The sequence below is a fragment of the Silurus meridionalis genome, chromosome 13 (genome assembly GCF_014805685.1).
Source record: "Silurus meridionalis isolate SWU-2019-XX chromosome 13, ASM1480568v1, whole genome shotgun sequence".
NCBI classification, from domain to species: Eukaryota; Metazoa; Chordata; class Actinopteri; order Siluriformes; family Siluridae; genus Silurus; species Silurus meridionalis.
In genome coordinates, this window is record NC_060896.1 from 5,775,094 (window position 1) to 5,796,299 (window position 21,206).

A 21,206-nucleotide genomic window follows, 5' to 3' on the forward strand; every position below is an offset into this window, starting at 1 on the left:
TTTCCATATGCTGCACTGAATCGCAATTCAAACGTTTAAAATATCAATCTTAATAGCTAAACTGGTTTCCTTTTTTTTTTTTTTTTAGTGTCTCATGTTGACCTTTATTACTGACAGTTGAATTTTTTGTTCCTCCTCAATGACGGTCTCTTGTAAAACATTGCAAGTAGTGTAGCTATTAAAGAGCAGTCTGTTCCCCCTGAACAGACATACCATAGCACGCTAATGTTCAAAGTCATATCGTACATTTGCCACACTAGTCACACTAGTCCGGTTCATTTAAAAGAAATTCTTTGTGACAGCGCTGAGCAGTTGCTATCAAAGCTCCAGTGTTCAATCAGAAAGCCTCTTATTTTAAAGAACAACAAGCTCTGTGTAGTCCAACAGTTCACCAAAGGCGATTCGCAAATCTTCGCTGGCTGCCATCACGAACAGTAACACATGACAGAGAAGGCAAGCTGCCTAAGCTTGAGGGCACTGCACCTCGGTCACAAGCCCATTTTCCGGCTAAATCACTTAATTCAACTCACTCAGTTCTTTGAAAAAAAAAGGGCAAGGCTTTATCTATTATTATCACTTAGTGTCGGCCACTGAGATTGCCTTATTGACCTGTGTGTTTTTGACAATTGGTGGCGGGAGGTCAAAAAAGTGCAAGACAGACCTCATTTTCTAATGCAGTGGTCATCGATTGCAAACACCAGAACACTTTGGTCATTTTCCTGCTCTGAGACATGATGTCAGCTAACTAACTGGTGGTCAAACTGCAATGGCCTTTGGACCTCTGGACTATAATTGGAGACCCTGCAGCTTGTACATCTCCGTGGGTGGTGCTTGCATTTCCAAACCAATGATATTTTTAAAGGGGAAACCATTGTCTCAGACACAGTTAAGCTTTGCTGACACCAAATATGACCAAGTAAATAAATAATAAATCACCAAGGCCTTGAACACATTTGTTTGGTCTACAGAAATGTTATTATATTGTTTAACAGTTTTGCCGTTACCGGATTTTACAGGGTTAAAATGAACTTTACAAACTCGCATTCTCAATCAAAGAACTTTTGACCAACCTCCTGATTAAGAAAATGGTAAAACAACAACCTTTTACATTTTAACTGACATTAAGCGTGTACCGTATTTTCCAGACTATAAGCCGCTACCTTTTTCCCACGCTTGGAACCCGCGGCTTAAATAATGAAGCAGCTAATTTATGGATTTTTCCTAGGTTTTTCCCGGTTTCACACACTTCAAGCCAAAAAACTGATCCCCATAACATTAGACCAATGAAATTGGCGAACGGGTTCAGGTGAACCAATGAGACTCTTTATATTAAATCGCGCTCCTACTGAATCGGGCCGCACCACATCATAAATATGGATGATGTTCCTCTGACGTTTGACCTGCCGCTCACTCGGACTGTCTACAGGAAATGCAAATCATTCGTCACGCTGAAAACAACCGGGCATGAAAAAACACACTTCACCTGTGTTCTGAGCTGCACGGCATCGGGAGAAAAGCTTCACAGATGGTGATTTTTAAACGCACGACGATGCCAAAAGAAAAACTTTCGAGAGAAATAGTTGTGAAAGGAAGGAGGAAGACAGTGAACAATGACTTTCTTGGTAGGCTACTGTTTAGATACAAGCCGTGTAACAGACACTGTCTTTCATTAAAGCCTGTGTAAAGTTCATTAGTTTTAATGTAGTTTAAAGGTGCGGCTTATTTATGTTCAAAATAAAAATCTTTGTCAAATTCAGTGGGTGGGGCTTATATTTGGGTGCGTTTAATAGTCGGGAAATTACGGTACTTGTATTACAAAATATACGCCGTTTGGAAAATTGCAACAAAACCAATTTTTCCAGTTTGATGATTGCTTAGTTTACATTGTTATGGTTGGGATAGAAATTTGGTCATAATTACATATTTAATGTATTTATACAATCATTTTTACAGATACTAATAGAAATGTTATACATGGAGTTTTAATACTATGATAAAAGCATACATTGGTGTATATTTTGGAAATGGTTTTCTATAAAGGATCATCTCAAATCATCTAAAGCTGTTTCGCTATAAGGTACAAATAGCCTGCCATGATATACATTAGCCCTTTGAGCTTTATGTTATATCTAAATATGATATTTAAATACTCAGCAATGTTGATGCATAGCTTAAAGACGGTTCGCATTTCATTTACCAGCCAAATAATCTTGTTAAGCAGGTCAGAGCCGGCCCTGAGCTACTATCTGCCGAGGCCTAATATAAGCAATGCACACGTAAGTCCAAATAGGTTTAATACCTGTAATGTATAGTCCATATCCATCAAGAGATCTCTGTAAATCCATTTTCTGTAAAAGGCTCTAGGCTACATTTTGTCTCTCTTCTCATCTTAATGCTGAACCAAACAGACATTTGCTTATAGCCCCTGGAGATCAACAAGGCCATTAGTTAGCTCTTCTCCAGCTTGTGACAGACGCATGCACACAAACCTCAGAGTCAAGCAGTTATGAACCTTGAAAAAAGGAAAATAAATGGAGGGAGGTGATAGGAACGATCTGAGAGCCTTCAAGGGTTAGAGAATAGCTTGTGTTTGTGCCTTTCGAATGCATCAGCACAGCTGTTATTCTGTTTTTGGTTCCCTGTTCCACGTGCTGCCACAGTCACTCCATGTGACTTAATCAGTATGACATTGTCTCAAAGCCCAAGGAAATATTCTTTCTCTCTCTCTTCGTGGCACTCCCTCAGTCCATAAGGTTATACTGGCTGTGACAAACTCACTGTGGCACCTTTCACAGAGTCTCAATGCACATTTGCTCACACACACACACACACACACACACACACACACACACACACACACACACACACACATACATACATATTTCTTCTCTCTGCCTTCCATTTCTTTTATCCTACCTCCCTTTTCATTTGTTTTAGCGCAACTTTAATCTAATGCTGTATAACATGGTTCTGAAATGCTGAAATGTTGCAAAAATCCAACATTCTACCTCAGAATGGATTTTTGCACTGTTATGGTCACTTTTCAAAAAATTTTCTTTTGTGTTTCTCTTTTCATTTGCATCTTTGACCATAATATAGTATACCATAATATACCATAATTTATTAAGAATGATCAAATTGCAGTACATAATTTAGCAAAGCAGAGCAATTTACTTTACGGTACATTCACTTTATGATATATTCTGTATGCGGGTGGCAGAAGGCAAGTGGACGAGTGCTGGTTCATGAGTGGAGGGCGCAATATAAAAGAGCAAGATAAAATTGGACTTTAAAAACAAAAACACAAAATCTATCACAATTGAGACAACTGAACTCGGTCTAACGATGGCGAGAGTAAGGAGATGCGTATATCCTGGCAGCTTCAAACATATCTTAGAAAAATATAAAAAAAGAAAAATGTAACCATCATAACTCGTGGACTACCTGTATACATATATAGATACACACACACACACTTTTCAAGTTCTTCTGCTCCTCCGCTAGTCGTTGTCGTTGACTGATTGATGTGAACACGATATTCCGGCGTAGTTTTTCCTTCTGGGATTGTTAAAAAACTACAATAAATTGCATGTAAAAAAAAGCGATTCATACGCGGTTCACGTGCCTGACGACCGGTTAGTGGTGATCCATACGTATCACGGATTTACTGCGATCCGTTACGCCCCGATTATATATTTATATAGAATTATTTATTTATATACATAGCTATTTTAAATTCTTCTTCATTCTTCATGTACTCATGTAGATGAAAAGCTTAGCAGTGGTAAACCAGTAGTTCTCATTCTCTGCCTTGGTATCTCCTGAAAACCTGATTAAGGCCTTGATGATTAACTAATGAGTTGTGCTAGGCAGTTTAGAGCAGGGGAAAAAAGAAAACCTTTTCCAGATAAACAAGCTACCAGGAACTAGGCTTGGGAACCTCTGAGCCAGTACACATGTTCTTCTTAATGAAAACACCTTTACTCGCAGGTCATACCGCCGCATCCTAACAAGAAAAAGAGGGTTTTGCAAACTTGATTCATATGAGAATCCCAGTAGCCATAACACATCTGGGATTGATTCTTTATGTCCTTCATTCAAAGCTGACAGTTTAAGCCCGGTTTGATTTGACAAGTCTGGCCATTGTATCTTCAGTCTGTGTAGCCCACAGCTCCACTTCCACTTAATTAGACATAACTATCTTCACACCTGTCAGCAGGCACAGATCAGACAAGTCAGCGGAGAAGCTTCGAAGTCTCTGCCGCAGTTGCTTGACCTATTCTGACTTGCAAGGGTCGAAGTTTTGAGGAGGTCATCACACTGATCGGGGGTGACAGCCCATCCTCAGCATACCTCTGCCACCTGTCTTGCTCTCCTTCAGCCTCTTCCACTTGTCTAGGCATTTTATTGGCATATGCTCATAAGCTTCCTTCAGCCGCAGACACATTAGTGGCGCCTTCTCTCAGAGCGATGGATGTTTGTAGTGTGGAGGAGGAATTTGGCATTCAGGAAGCAGTGACATTAACAGTACGATTTCTTTTGCACCTTCCTTTCTTTATTGCAAGTAATGGGACGAATAACAACATATTTCCTCCTTTTTTTTCCCAAAATGGGTAATTTGCTATTCTAATAGCCCACAGATCATCATTTCACCCAGCTCCAGTTACCCCCCAAGTCTCTTGTTCTGGTTAATTTTCTCCTGATTTTCACCAGGCCATTTATTTACAGTCTATCGCTCTAATTTATTAGCGACTGTCATGCAGCTTTTTAGACACCGATAAATAATGTACACACGCACATTACATGGATAGCTGTCCTATATAATTTGGGAGGGGAAGAGCAGTGCTAAGGGATGACGGGGGTCCCCGTGGCCTGTGCTCGGAGACGGCGTGTGATGGCGCTGACGTTCTGCGCTCGCCGCACCTCCAGGGGATAAAATCCACTCAGGTTGAAATCTGGTTCAAGGCTCCACTGGGCCTACCACTGCTTCAGTGCTATCATTAATTTAGACCTACCGTATTTCACTTTTTTTGCCATCATTTTCAGAGCTTCACATCTTGCCTTTTCCTCTGTGTTCCGTGCTCTGTCTCTGTCTCGCCTGTGGGTGGAAACCTCAGACGCACTGCCGCTGCTGCCGCATGTGACCGCAAGACCTAAGAACAGCATGCTATCCTGGATGGAAGCTAAAGGACATATATTTGCACCTATGGGTATCAAATCTAAGGAAAAACGTGTTAAAAACCCACTATGAACCTCTGGGAAGCTATGGATTAATCAAAAGTGTCTTCTTAAAACAGCATTACCCGATCACTGTTATCTTTATAGTAAAAAAAAAAAAATAACATCCACTCAGCTGGACCATGTTCCTGTTCTTTATCCCCTTTCATTATGGAGGACAAGCCTCAGGGTGCATCTGTTGAGCCATTCCACACTTGTCCCTTTAATTGGACCTCATCCTTTTGGCTCAGGTTTTCATTTTCACCTGTGCAGAGGTGGACCAATGTTCATTAAGTACCATGAAGAAGATGTCATTTCCAGGGAGGAGGTCTTAAATGTATTGTATCTTATAAAATAAAAAAAAGAGGGTGGGGGTGGGGGGGAGTGCTACAATGCCGGCCTCTCATCTCTCTTGGTGAATGTGTCTTCAGGCTTTGTTACTGGTTCACAAGATGAAAGCATGGTTGTTTTCCAGCCTTCAAACAGAAGAGACATAGGGGCCCTGAAAGTCACTTTTGTGGCAGATTCTTTAATCCTAGGCTGTAGCATTGAGACAAGCAAAATAAAGAGAAGACGAGAGGCGCAAGGCCAGATTCTTTGCAAGGCTGGGTTACGGAAGCAGGTCATGAAATGCACAGAGCCTCATTAACCGCTGCCCCTTATGTTTTCACTGGCAACTGAAGCATGTTTTCTTTTCGTTGTCCTGAACCCAAGAACTTAAAGGCCATGGCATTGGAAGAGAAAGAGACGGCGGATTTTTGTGTCAATATCATTCCACAGAGATCCACAACCAGCCCTAATACGTGAAACATGTCCACCTGTAGAAAGAGTGCATGACTGTACTTTTCTACTTCAAGTTACTCACGCTTTTCTTCTTATTTGCATGCGGAAATAATTTACAGCTTTGACATCCATGGACTTTGTAACCTCATTGTGGGTTAAACGCTATTGTTTGAGGGGTCCTGACATATTGGAAGCTCTCGTGTCATATAAAATTGATTGAATATCGAGTCCTACATTTCTAAACAGCAGCATTTTAGCATAAGCTACGCTCGGCGAGCAGTGCAGCCGTCGCTGTCAGGGGCATCAACATCAGGAGGCAACGCAAGGCTGAACATTTCAGCATGCTGCAGCAGGCACACAATATCAACACAAATTACTATTTCCCCCAATCCCTGCCGTAAAGCCTCGCTTGCAGGAGTCATAACATAAAAGCCTTAAAAAAGGCATTTGAAGCCATGGGCTAAAGCTGTTACGTGTCAGATACGGAAACAATATATGATAATAAAATTAGCATACAAAGAATAAATGGCGTAATCTTATTCCCATTTGCAGGTGCACACACATTCGCAGACATGCAGACATCAATGGTGAGGATTACCTCGGTGCTTTCCAGATAACCTTAATTTGTCTCGGCAATCCCTTTGCCATTTCGTCTTTTCCTGAGCTTTGTGTTAAGATAGCTCTGTTTACCTTTTTATGTGAGCTGATGTACCTAACCAGACCACAATTAGATAGCATAGCCTTCGGTTACAAAAAATACAGATAAATAAAAAATCCTCAGAGAAAACTATAGTTGTTAGCTTGCTTAAGTAGCTCAAACAGCTTTTTTTTCTCTTACATCCTTTTCCTCTAAATTCCCACATACCGCTTCTTTTCTTTAAAGGATTTTTTTTTCTGTCTGACACAGCTGTTTTTTTTACATCATTGTTCTCCCAATGCTCCCCAAAAAAACCACAAAGCTTAGAGACTTGTGCTTTCTTCAAAACACATTTACAGATCATGCACTTGTGTACCGAATTAACAACGAGGTCAATCTATAAAAAATATTTTTTTTAAAGTTCAGCATTTCAGGGTACTGTGAACCAGGATCCGCTATTTGCATTATACAGAGTTAGACACAGTGCAAAATACTGATTAAACCACATTTTCACACTTATCTACTAATTTCTTTCACAAAACAAAACCTGCTCAGTCTATCTACTAGCAAATGTATTTGTTCACATTACATTACATAGCAATTTATAGAAGTCTGTTTGTGGGGAACTTTCTGGAAAAAGACTCTGAGAAAATTTTACCCCTGAAAAAAACAAAAACAAAGATGAGTCATGGGAGGATGATGGTAAAGTGTCAGGCAAGAAAAGCAACCTAAATCTTACAAAACAGACATTTTTGAACTATAATACTTGATTTCCTTTGCTGCAGCTCATAACATGTTCCTACCCTTATCATAAATGCTATCAAATGCACAGAACTGGCTAAGAACTGTTTGTGGCTAAGCTGTTAATCCTATGCTGTTGTTAGCACTCAAATTGTCCTCATGTTAGTCAGCTATCAACAAAAAATGACGCCTCCTGACATGTAAATGTTCTGATGGAAAACTAAGTCTTAATAATGTGTATTTTTTTGCATACAGTTGTGCCTAACAATGTGAATTTGTGCAACGATTTGTATATTTTCCCACAACATTGTTAGACCAGAAGAATATGTCGAAACGCAAAGTTGAGGCACCATCGTCAGTTCAGGACTTGCCATAGCAGAAGATCCAGTTTGCATCTGATTCCACGTCCCCTTCACGGCAATAAAAGTGCTTTCTTCCTGCACTCAGAGCCTATCATCGTCTCCCTTTTCTGCCACGAGCCCATATCCTTTATATGGCTACAGTCCACTCTACTGCCATTACACAGCCCTTCACGGTAACATTATCACTTAAGATAAGACTCTAATAAACTGCACTCCTTTTTAGGAGGGGGCACTCTGCTCTTAATCCAATCTTCAAGTCAAGGCTTTATGATCAGTGTTTTACGAGACCCCTCCTGAACCACTTACCTCCCTCTGCTCTATGTCCAGTAATGCCTTCTATGCAGGGCTATAGAAGCCATGTTAACCCTTTTCACCAAGCAGCTGATTTGATTTGGCTTAAGCAAAGGCTCCTGTGTAGGAGAGCACGTCCGGGCCACTGGGAATTGGGACGAGGCCAAAGCCCAGGAGCGACGTGCCAGCGGCTCCTGCGCGATGTGCTGATTTGCTTTAATGTCCCCCGAGGACTGAGCAATGACCGGTGTCTATTCGCCTGGGACGCTAGCCAGATCGAAAGCCCCTGCCAGAGCGCTTTAAAGGATAGCAAATCATTTAACCGCTCCCGATAGCACATTAGCATTTTTGCGCTGCCACACTGGCATGAAGTAGCACCGCCACAGTATTAAATTGCACTTGAAGCCAAGCTCGGAGAAATGCGAGAAAGAAAATATATTTATTCAGACATGCCGACACCGAGAGGCAGGTAGACTGACAGAATATTGAATATTACAGATGTAGATCAAAAGAAAATGGAAACTTAATTAAATGACAGTGTTCGGACTGCATGAGGCCATTTCTTTGCATATTGCGCGATGTTTGGCATTTACTGCTCCTGAAAATGCTTGGAGAGAAATGTGAACCAGCACTGCGAGTGCAGCTGCAGCAGATCAGGAGCGTCAAAATTGTGTAGGTGTGCTAGAACCAGAGCCCTTCATCTCCCACCATGCATCCTGCTATTAACACTTATAAAAATAGACACTTGTTTCCACGGTCAGGCAAACATGAGCACTTTTTAGCACGATTTATTATAAGTCTTTTTATTTCACCTCAAAGTCAGCAGTATCATTTGAAAAGAAAACAATTTCTAGGGCTCTTGTGTCACATGCTTGCCACATGCCTATGGATAATCCTTCGCTTAATGACACAAGCCCCGGTATTTATGTGTGAAAAACTGATTGTATTGAAGAAGCATTACAAATTTCCACTAGATTATAATGCTGAACAATTTATTGAAAACATAGATTTTATGGAATTCAGGTTTACAAACAATGTCAAGATGCGCAATTATGGGTATGCAATAATGAATGAATAATCCACATAATCTCGCCCTCTTCCAGAAAGATCCAGCTCAAAGGTCTCCACTCTCGGAGATCCAGCATGAATCGCAGAAGGTGCTCGACACGTTTGGAAACTAAACTTTCTTTTGGCTTCTCCCATTAGTGGTCGCCACAGCGGATCGTCCACATGTTTGATTTGGCACGTTTTTACGCTGGATGCCCTTCCTAACGCAACCCTCCCCATTTATCCAGGCTTGGGACCGGCACTAAGGCTTGTGCAACCCTAAAATTGGTTTCCTGACCGGGGATCGAACCCAGCTGCAGCGGTGAGAGCGCTGCATCCTAACCACTAGACCACCAGGGAACCTCAACACGTTTCAAAACTAAGAGAACAATTCAAAAAGTGGTAGGAACACTGGCCGCGCTGTATCGCTGTGCAAGGGGACTGTTTTAAAGGGGATAGTGTGTAAACGTAGATAAATAAAGTACTTTTTTGTAAACAGAGCCTTAAAACTTTTTAATCCCACCTCGTACAGCACTAATGAAGCAGATTGAGTCAAAAGACTTGCTCAAGGGGCCAAAAGGGCAAGTTAGCATTGGTCGGGCTTGAACCCTTAACCTGCTCTTTAACCCAGAGTCCTAACCGTTAAGCCGCCACGGCCCTGTGCAGTACATGTACTTACTGTGTGAGAAAGGACAATTTAAAAAAAACAATAAAATAAAGGCATTGATGTAGCTGAGCTTTAGGCAGAATTCACACACCAAGATGACAGTACTGCTATTTCTACCTCTGTCTTTTTCCAGTGTTTTCAAATATTTAAGTCAATGTCACTTCAGGTTTAAATCCTGATCCAGATAAAGGCATGGATATTTGTAGATATAGATTATTGTGCTAAACAGATACAAACAGTAGCACTGCATTATAGTGCTTATTCCCACAACTGGATATGTTTTATTAATAGACTTCCTCTCTGTTTCTCCAAAAGGAGCTGCTTTGTTTCTACGTTATAAAGTGTTTGTGTGTGTGCGTGTCAGACATACAAGTGTGTGTGTGTTTGTGGGTGGGTGGGGTGATAATCCAGGATAATCCAGGTGCTTCTCAATGAGCTGCCAGAGACCGTCAGGGAATCAAGTGTGTTTTTCCTCTTACTGCGCTTCATCTGACATGAGCTTCAGTGCCTGGTGTCAAACTATCCTCCGCTTCCTTCAACAGGCACCCGAACAAAACTGCCTAAACTTGCCACTTAGCCAGAAAAGAGAGCCACAGAGGAGAAAAGAGGCCGCTTGTATATCTGACTCTGTCTGCACAAGTAATCCCACCTTCCCTTAGCTAATTACATGAGCTAGCATAACAACGAAGCAGGCCTTTAGTTAGAGGTTCTGATTTTTTACCATATACAGTATGCTAACATTACAGCTATTAGCTGTATTTAATAAATTGCAATAGGCTGGAATGACAGAAAATAGTGTAGTGCTCAAAGCAAATCAGAGTTCATGGGTGAAGTAGATCTTTTTACTCTAAAGTTCACTCCAGCATTACAGAGATTAAAGCTGAAGCAAGATGTTTAAATGATTTGAGCATTTGGTGTTTACTGGCTTAATTTTGGGTGTTAATTGAAGGTCGCATTCATTTTATAAATTAAATAAAATGTTTCTACTTGGTGTGAGACAATATAGACAGCAATGCTATTAAAATATTAAGGTTTAGGATAAAATTAGAGCTTCCGGTTAAGAGCCAACGTTGCCTTGTATATTCAAGCTAATTTGAATAATTTGAGTTTATTTGAGATCATTTTTTTTCTATTAAGATTTTGGCTTGAGGTTAGTTTTTCGTTTTTCTGACTAAGCTTAATTTTGTCTGGAATAAAGTCAGACTTTAACTTGATGCTGTTACAATATTAGAATTAGTTTTTTCCTCACATTAAGAGTTTTGAATAACATTAACTAGCATTTGTGAACTAGTGAACTATCATGTAAAGACTTTTAGCAAGAGTTTAGGATAAACCCAGAACTATTATAGCTTTTGATTCAGCAAGGAATGAAGGAACTTGGAATGAAGTTACTGAAAGCTGCTCAAAGTTTTATATCAATTGATTGGAAGTTAAATATATTTTCACTTTAAGTTTAGACAACTTATCTTCGATGCCAGAGTTCAGGCTAATGTTAAATTTTCAATGTATTTTACGATTTCATACCCTGGACCTTTTTTATATTTTACATTTTGGGCTGCAGTTAGATATAAGTGGTGTTTTATATTTTGGTTTAGGCGTTAGCTGCTTCATCATTTAAGGTTCTAAAGTAACAGTAGATATTGGACGTTTTGTAGCATTTAGCAAATATGTAGATCTGTTAACATTCAGAGTTCAGACTGAAGTACTTACATGTTAGATTTTAGATAATAGAAAAGACAAAAATTTAAAAGTAACATTAAAAAACCTTGATTAGCATTCCTAAAGTAAGCTAGGTTCTGTGCTATAATTGGTGTTGCAAGGCTATACAGCCGATTTCAGTCCAAAATCGATGCCTATAAACATGTAACTATCCTGTACTGAGCAATTTATCCATACTTCAGTCTCCAGTATGGTGGAAAACCGCAGAATTAAAAGCAACCAGGTGAAGGAATGTTGTGAGAGAGTGAGAGGCAAGGGAGGAAATAGAATGAAAAAAAAAGGAAGGTGTAATTTTTCTACTGTCTGAGAAAACTTTTAGTAAAGCCATCACTGGTCCTGATCAGATTGGCAACCCAATTCCTCAACCTCTCACGGTCCTGACGAATGAAATCCCTCTCAGCAATCCTGTCAGCCCATTTACCGCCGCTTTACCGAGGACACAACATTATAGTCGGCTTGCCATGCAGCGGCAGGTGATTTACATCCCACAATATTGTCCCGACTGCTCGTACTACAATATCCAAACTGATTATTTTGCAGGGTTTTTTATATGGGGAGCTCTCCTAAGAAAATTACTTCAAGGCTTTACCTTAGATTCACATTACACATTATACACAGGTGGCACATGGGCAAAGCATATTAGAAGAACCATTCCATCCAAGCCATTCCTCTTCGAGAGACATTTCTGTTCTGTAAGCAGAAAATATATTTCTCTGTTTCTTATTTTTTTATTTCAATGGGGAAACATTGGGTGCTTGGGACACTTGAAGTTGTAGCTGTAATTACAAACACAGTTCACTTTACTATGTGGTGTACAATAGGACAATATGGCATAGAATGTTTCCATGACAGACTGTCTTTGTTTATTCGAGTTAGGCTTGTTGTCCTAATGAGTTTCTTGGGCAAACAAATTTACAAGTTACAAAATTATTAAATTATCAAATGTCAGTGGTCCTGAATTCTTGGGAAAAGGAAGTCAAATTTTTGCTGAATTTGAGTTATTTGAAGTTAATAGCATATTTTGATATGTTAACCATTCATACTGTATATTTCACCAACATTTTATTCACTTTTATTTACACACATTTGGCAGAAGCCCTTATCCAGAGCTTTTTCAATTATCCTAATTGAGCGGTTGAGGACTAAAGGCCTTATTCTCAGTGGTCAAGGGTCTCTTAAACTCAAGGGTCCGGCAATGGCACCTTGGCGGTGCTGGGATTCGAGATCACGATCCGATCTTCCAATCAGAAGTCCAATATGTATAGAATTTATCAAATAAAATTAGATACATATTTTAAATTAATACATTTCTACACCTAATGAGCAAGCCACGCATAACAGCTGCAAGGGAAAACTACCTGAGACACAATGAGGAAGACAAAAACCATAAGATGAACCAGACAGGGAATCTACTGGGTGGACACAGGATAATGCAATTATACACAATTGCATTATATAACTGTGTACTGTATGGAAAAAAAGTGCTTTCTTGTGACCAGGAAATTCATGTGAATTTCCTGTGAAATATCATGTGATATGACATTGAAATGCCGTTATTTACTTTCTGCAGAGCGTACGAAGAGCACAGTGGATTTCATTTTTGCTATGTTCTACCAGCTAGCTGCCTTGCAAAAAGAAAAAAGCTCCCTCTTTGTTCTTGTACATTAAGGTGAAATTTGGAAAGCCATTAATCCCTATCGTAATCTGCCCCCAAATCCTGGCTGTGGCCTGAGAAGCCCATCGCCATCGGTCCCTCCGTATCTCTCTGCCGCTTCCCCACCAGTTCACCTCTGCCCTAAAATAAAGCAAAAGGAAATAAACAGGGTAGGAACAGGTCACTCCTTGACCAAAACAGCATCTGGTTAAATTACTTAACTTTGCATCCCACAGACATGTAATCCGGGATAATGGGCATCAATCCGGATAAAGCTGGCAAACCTGCCCATCGCTCTCAGATTCCACACGAGCAGGCTGGAAATGGTGCATTATCATCATACGGTAATCCGGTCCAAATTACGGAGAGGAGGAAATTGGATTATGTACTATCGTGTGCCATAATTGTACAAATTTTCAGAATAAAAAAGGCCCGGAAAAAGTCGGAAATAATGATTTGCTAAGTTACGACGGCAAGCCGATGAGGGAAGAATTTGCACCGTGCCATTCAAGGAAGACTGACAATATTGAGACGTTTGAAGTTTCCGCTTTTGGTGCATGCACAATACAGCTGAGTGACATTTTAATTATCACGCTCTCATGGGCTATTCAGGCTGCGGCTAAGCAGTCGGAGGGTTGAGAAATAGAAAAAAAAGTGGAAAGAAACCAACAGAGAAAGGGAACACAGGCTGGGGTGAGAATGAGAGAAAGAGAATTAGTGGCAAATGGGGAGTTGCTTCCAGGGAATGGAGTGACACAGTCACAGGAAGTGGAGCTATTTGGATATCTTCATTCTGCTAGGTTCAATTATGTCATTAAGAATCTACCAGGAGAATTTTCACCAGAAGTTCAACAAATGGATCAATGATCACATTGTCTGTTTTTTTTTTTGTTCTGAAGTGTCCCAATGTCCACATTTGGCAGTGGTGAACCGTAACTAAGTAAATGTAATTTGTGTTAGTGTACTTTAGTAGTTTTTTTACGTATCTGTACTTTACTGAAGTATTTCTATTTGGGGTAACAGCAAGCAGGACATTATGAGAGGAATAAATGATGGAAGAAACTCCTGACTTTTACTTGCCACAACACTCATGGCCTTATTTACACAATGTTTTTAGTAGTTGAAAAGAAGGTTTTGGGCACATGATAATTTTAATAGATCAATCAGTGTTTGACTCATAGTCTTTTCACATAAACTGATTTGATTAACCAAAGAGGCTTGTGACAAAAATGATAATAGGACCATTATAGCCATAATAAATCATAGAAAATGTGGATACTTTTGGTACATTTACATTTACCGTAGTAATATTTTACCAAATGTATCTCTACTTTAACTCAAGTACATGCTTTGTGTACTTCATCCACCACAGACATTTGGAAATGACAACGACAAAGAGGATTAAAGGAGAAATCATCGACAATCCGCTCCACTACCTGCTGAGGGAATTAGCCCTTGCTTCATTCCAAAAGAGAGACTGATGCAGCGGTGCTTTAGTGCTCGTCATCTGTATGTTCTGCTCAAAAAACACCAGGATTCTTAGCTTCAGAGTTTCTTACATCATATACAGTTCTCAATATCGTAGCTCAGTAACTACGAGTTTCTAGCCAGAACTCTGGGCTCTAGTAATTCTACACTTTCAGTGACTGGGACCTGCTGTAAAAATATCCAGCGAAAGGGTATGTGACAATGTTACAACCACTATAATCATCATCTTGTATGTGCTGAAGAGGTCACGTCGGTCGCTATCGGGCGCATGTCTTCACGTGATACACGCACGTTACCAAACTTGCGAAACAGCTTTGCGCTGAGTACACATTCCCATTCTGCCCCGTTCTCAAGCATTGAATGAGAGTCAAAAGAGCAAAAAGTGCAGTGTGACCGCAGCTCGAGTCTGATAAATAACTCGCCTAGCTGCACTGCATTCTGTAACTTCTCCCACGGTGGACATTCGCAACCACTCCTATACCAAATCCCTCTTTAATGTAATATTATAAATGTTTAATGGGCTAATAGCAAACCCCGACCTTTACCCTTTTTTCCTCTTATTAACTGTACTAGTAATAACTTTGTCTCCCTGTGACAACACAAAACCATTGACCTGTCACACGAATAAAAGAGATACAGCAACACAATAGCTGCAGAAACACTAAACACACCACAGATACTTTATCATGTACTGTGTGTGTGTGTGTGTGTGTGTGTGTGTGTGTGTGTGTGTGTGTGTGTGTGTGTGTGTGTGTGTGTGTGTGTGTGTGTATTTTTAGTATAATATATTTTTGGAATAACTAAAAGAACTCTCTAAGCTAATATTTAGTTATAAAGGTCCGGTGGTTTTATACAGTGTGTTCCTGTGGCATTGTGTCAGACACAATGATAATTAAAACTACACTGTGAAAGCAAAGAGAGGGAGAGAGGGAGAATGAAAGAAACACACACACACACACACACCTAATATCCTCTTTTGTATTCCTTCTCAGTATTTACAAGTTGATCGCTTGTGGTTTATTTGTTTTGGACATATGCATATTCATTTAAACTTATTCATCTCTGTTGTTTTTTTCTGATGATAGATGATAGATAGATAGATAGATAGATAGATAGATAGATAGATAGATAGATAGATAGATAGATAGATAGATAGATAGATAGATAGATAGATAGATTTGTCATGAAAACTATGCGATGTTTAAATATAAGTTTGAAAAAAAGCATATGAGAATGGACAAGAGTAAGAGAGAGAGAATAAACAAGAGACACTGAGAAAAAAAGAGAGATGATGTAAGATGTAAAATGATGGAGATGGGGAGAATGAAAGACCGATAGATAGAATGAAAAGGATGAGAAAGAGATCAAGAGGATGAGGAACAGAAAGATAGAGAGAGAGAGAGAGAGAGAGAGAGAGAGAGAGAGAGAGAGAGAGAAAAGAGATGGTAGATGTGTGCAGCACTGCCCCCAGTGGAGAGACAATTCACACTTGCAAGAGAATGCACAGTAAGAAAAGCAGTGTTTGTGTTTGTGTGTGTGTGTGTGTGTGTGTGTGTGTGTGTGTGTGTGTGTGAGAGAGAGAGAGAAAAGAGAGAGAGAGAGAGAGAGAGAGACCTTGACCTCTACCCTGTGAAATGAGAAACAAGAGTATGTAAGAAGAGAGGAATGAGGGGAACACTGTGCAAATAGAAAAACAAGGATGAATCAGAGACACAAGAAAAGAGAGAGACCTTGGACAGACGGCTCGCCTGCGGTGCTTCAGCAATCCGGCGAGCTTCTGGACCACTGCTCACCATCAGTCACTCCTCGCCACCAGGTGTGTGTGTGTGTGTGTGTGTGTGTGTGTAAAGAGAAGTGCCCTATATAAGCACCTCTAAGCACTTGATGAAAAACTCAATACGTACAGGCTTTTCAGCACTTCCTCAGTAGCTCTCTCTCTCTCTCTCTCTCTCTCTCACTCTCTTTGCATTTCTTTGTCTATGTCTGTCTGTAAATATCTCAATATCTCTTTCTCTCTTGCTCAATATCTCCCATTCTTTTTCTCCATCTATTTCTTTCTCACTAGCTCTTATACACACACACACACACACACACACACACACACACACACACACACACACACACACACACACATTCCGTTTTTATTTTGCTTTCCCTCTCCATTTCTCTGTCTGTATGTCTGTCTGTATGTATCTCTCTCTCTCTCTTTCTCTCTTGTTCTGTCTCTTTTCATCTCCCTGTTTTTCTGTTTCTCTCTCTCTCTCTCTCTCTCTCTCTCTCTCTCTCTCTCTCTCTCTCTCGTTCGCTCTGTATCTTTTCTTTCTTTCTCCCCATACCCTTTTTTGGTCACACTATCCGTCCTCCTTCTATCTGACCGTAACTGTAACCTCATTTACCCAGTAGGAAACATTTTGTCTACAAAGCAGCCAGTTTGTAAACGACCACCACAAGGTCAACCTGCCCAGTATTCCTACTTCTGTACAGACATTTGATCCCGAACGACATATTAAAAACACGGCCAAACACACACACACAGACACACAGACACACACACACACACACACACACACACACACACACACACAAACACTCCCGTAATTCTGAAAAGTCTTACAATTTTCTCTTCCTGCTGATACTGATTTCCTCCTAAAATGAAAGCAATTGTTTGGGAAAAAAAATCACAGCTTAGCTGGGAGGAATGTATGCTCTTGGGAAATCACGGCCGCTCGGATGCGGGTCATTATCCGCCGTTTACCTGCCACACTGTAAAACAAACACAAGGGGCTGAATGGCCATTAGGGTCCATCAGCCAGAACATCTGAGAGAAAAACGGACTGACAAGGAATCAAAAACTGAGAGAATTAACTAAATAAATAAATTAGATAGATAGATAGATAGATAGATAGATAGATAGATAGATAGATAGATAGATAGATAGATAGATAGATAGATAGATAGATAGATAGACAGACAGACAGACAGACAGACAGACAGACAGACAGATAGATAGATAGATAGATATAGATAAGTAAATAAAAAATATGTACAATTCCACAAATTGTGCTTAGAAACCGCCGTTCGATATCCGCTGTCATCTCTCCCTGATCAATCAACTGCTTGAGCTCTAGTCTTTTCCAATGAATCACTAATCCAACCGAGACTTGTCCCTTCTGAGTCAATGAATCGATGGGAAACATCATTAGTAATCACTTCAACACACAGTAACATCAATGACAGACTCTAAACCGCGGCCTCTCGATGTGCTCATGTCTCTAAACAAATAAGTGTCCTGAAACGAAGCCCTAACAGCATGCTGAGAGTGATGCTCATGAGTAGAGCATGAATACATAGTAATCAAATATCAATCATCAAAATAAGAAAAAAAAAAAGAATTCTAATCACACCAAATCAAAACCCAGCATAAATAAATCATTTAAAATTAACCCTGATGATAAACTTGCCATTCTGCTGGGATTGTAGACGCACAAAAGCACACAGTATTAAATTAAGACGCAATGCAATCAAACTTCAAGCTTTACTCATCACCGCAACGATCTGCAACGATCTTCTCCTTTCTGATTAAAAAAATAAAATAATAACAATAATAAAAAAATAATAATAGTATATAATATTTAATTGATTAATGATATAAACTCATAAATAATAAGAAGCAGAAAGTGTAAAAGTAAAAATAAATTATAAATGAAAAGAATTCATTGGGAATCAAAGGGGAAACTTTTGGAGAAAACTTCTTCAACGTGCGCCAAATAAATAAATAAAAACAAATAAATAAACAGGATTCTAAATGGACCCTTGATCATAAACCTGGCAGCCTGTTGAGATGTGCAAAAGTACACAGCTATAAAATCGACACGAGGCATAATCGAACATCGAGCTGGACTCATTATCTCCATGTGCCCCTCTGACAAACCAACAAACAAACAAAAATAGCATGGATGATCCCCGAGCCTCAGTCGAGGTAACAGCATAAAAAATACTATAAAAAAACTTCTCACATCTGATCAGCAAAGGAAACTTAGATGAGTGAAGCATGATGGGTGAAAGTATGAATATTCCAAAATTACCCCCCCCACCTCCCCATAAAACACACACAAAGATGAACCTCGTGCAGAAACACTTTTTTATTCATATACTATTTGTTAATATAAATATATATATTTTTAAAGAAAAAACAGCTTAGTTCATTATTTATGATTTTTTTTCTTGCCACATGACTTCAGTCTGATCCAAACAAACAACAATTAGCAATGATGTCTGATCTGCCTGTATGAGTGAGTCGACATGAAAGCTGGTGTACCAGCTATGAAATCCTGAAACACGGAAATCATTACGTTCTCACCAGGGTGCCTGTTTCGGCTCAGTTTGTTGCATGGCATGTGAAAAAAAAAAACGCAGCTGCTCGTATCCGAGCAGAAGGCACAGACGGCAGAAAGAGGGGAACGAGAGATTCGAAAGTCACATGTCTCTGTCTAGAGCTGTCCGAACTCTCGAGCTTCAGACACTCGATACAGCATATCGGGTCGGGTTGCTCTAAAATGGTGCTATCGAGAAGATAACTGTTTTGTCTTAAAGTCATACAGTTGGTATGGAATTCTTGAACACACCTCAGCAGGGGATCCCTGACCTTTCAGGCAGCTTCGGTCAGAGACGTCCACCTGAACATGGCACTGAGGTTTACTAGGAGACCTTGCCATACAAAAGCAACCTGATGGTGAAGGATGGAAAGTGGACAATGTTATGTGGAGCTCCACCGTGGGGCTGGGAAGGAGTGGGGTGTGAAGCCGGGGTGAAGTGAAGTAAACACACATTCAGCACCAACTCTAATCCAATCCAGCATCATGAATGTGAATAAATGTGTGTGTTGGTGTGGAACTTTCTTAGGGATGCACACATGCCACACACACAATCAAAGCTTCTGCTTTTTCCATGACTGCCAGTCTAACTGAGGATCATGCATACAGGGAAAGTCAACGAACAAGTAAAAAAAAAAGCCAGACATTCAATCCGAGTGGGATCTGAGACTATAAATAAAGCGTCTAATCTCATTTTTGCAGGCAGTATACTATATCAATTGTATGAGTGTCCGTGTGTGTGTGTGTGTGTGTGTGTGTGTGTGTGTGTGTGTGTATGAAAGGACAGAACACCATGAAGACAATGCATGATGATAATTAATATAAAACTTATGCACAATGAGTGTTTGAATTAAAACACAGCCATACATCCTTCATGAGCAGATCGTTCAGTGCCCGGTTTCGGAGCGCGCTCCCGGCCCGGAGCGCGCGCGGGACAGTGGTGGAAAAAAAAGGAGCCGGTGCGCTTACCGTGAACCGTGAGCCCAAGCAGGAGCAGGATGACCAGCATCATTTTGGAACCGCTCGGAACCAGGAGATGGCGGTGACCTCCGGGGCGCACTGACGGACACAAGGGAACTTCTCGCGGATCTTCTTGCGTGGCCGCGTGCGCTTCTTGGATGAATCCTCTGCGTGAAGAAATTAGTTTGAGGTCTTCTCCGTCCTTCTCCTCCTCCTCCTCCTTCTTCTTCTTCTGCCTGAGTGCACTGATGCTTATTTCTAGCGCGCGCGTATGATATGCGTGTGTGCGTGCGTGTGCGCAGAAGTGCGTGCGCGCGCTGTCCGAGTCTCCTGTTGATGTGCACCCGATGCGCTCGCGCTCACCGAGCATCAGTCTCTCTCTCTCTCTCTCTCTGTCTCCTTTTTCTCTCTCCCTCCTTCTCTCTCACTCTAGCTAGGAGAGACGGGCGGGCTTATGCCGAAACCCCACCCATGGCGGTGCTAACGCGTGCCGCGATGAAAGGCTGGGACAGTCCGAGCTCATCGTTCGGATTTGCGGCTGCCAAACTGGAGAGAGAGAGAGAGAGAGAGAGAGAGAGAGAGAGAGAGAGAGAATGCAACACACACACGCGCACCCACAAAATAATGCACTTTTCTATTTGTGTTTACCTTTTTTTAATTATTATTAAAATTACTCATTTTTTTATCATTCAGAAAAAATATATATTTTCATTTCATCTTTATTTTAACCAAGATTTGGTAATACAGTGTCTACAGTCATGACCACAAAGCAACCTTTCAATCTTGAACAGAGACAGAGAGAGAGAGAGAGAGAGAGAGAGAGAGAGAGAGAGAGAGAGAGAGAGAAGGAGGAACAGATGCAATCCATTCAGACTAATGCAAGAACGATTACTGATAAAACTTGGAAGAAAACATCTACATTGTATTACCAAACATTTGCAGACACCTGGTAATCAGTCTGATTTGTGATTTTTGAGCGTCGCATTACACATTTTCCCAGTTCGCTCTTATACTTCTCTCCACTCTTCTGGGAAGATGTTCCACTAGATTTTGAAGTGTGCCTGTGGACATTTGTGTTTATCAGCCACAAAGGTGTTAAAGTAAAGTAAGTAAGTAAAGTCAGATAGTGATGTAGGTGAGGTGGAGACCTGGGGTGCAGTCAGTGTTCCAATTCATCCCAAAGGTGTTGAGATCAGTGCTCTATAGCAGACCACTCAAGATCCTCCTGTCCAAACCAAATAAACATCTTCATGGAGCTGTACACTGG

The 21,206-nt window shown here is 40.5% G+C and overlaps 1 protein-coding gene across 7 annotated transcripts in view; it reads right to left on the reverse strand.

Moving 5' to 3' along the window:
- Positions 1–20,331, reverse strand: part of kirrel3b (kirre like nephrin family adhesion molecule 3b) — a 225,202-nt gene extending 204,871 nt beyond the window's left edge. For all 7 annotated transcript variants that reach the window (XM_046865313.1, XM_046865310.1, XM_046865308.1 and 4 more), the window contains exon 1: positions 19,949–20,331. In XM_046865313.1, the coding sequence (XP_046721269.1) occupies positions 19,949–20,309 (361 nt within the window). In that variant the 5' untranslated portion in view covers positions 20,310–20,331. The remainder of the gene's footprint in view (positions 1–19,948) is intronic.
- Between the last annotated feature and the right edge of the window lie 875 nt (positions 20,332–21,206).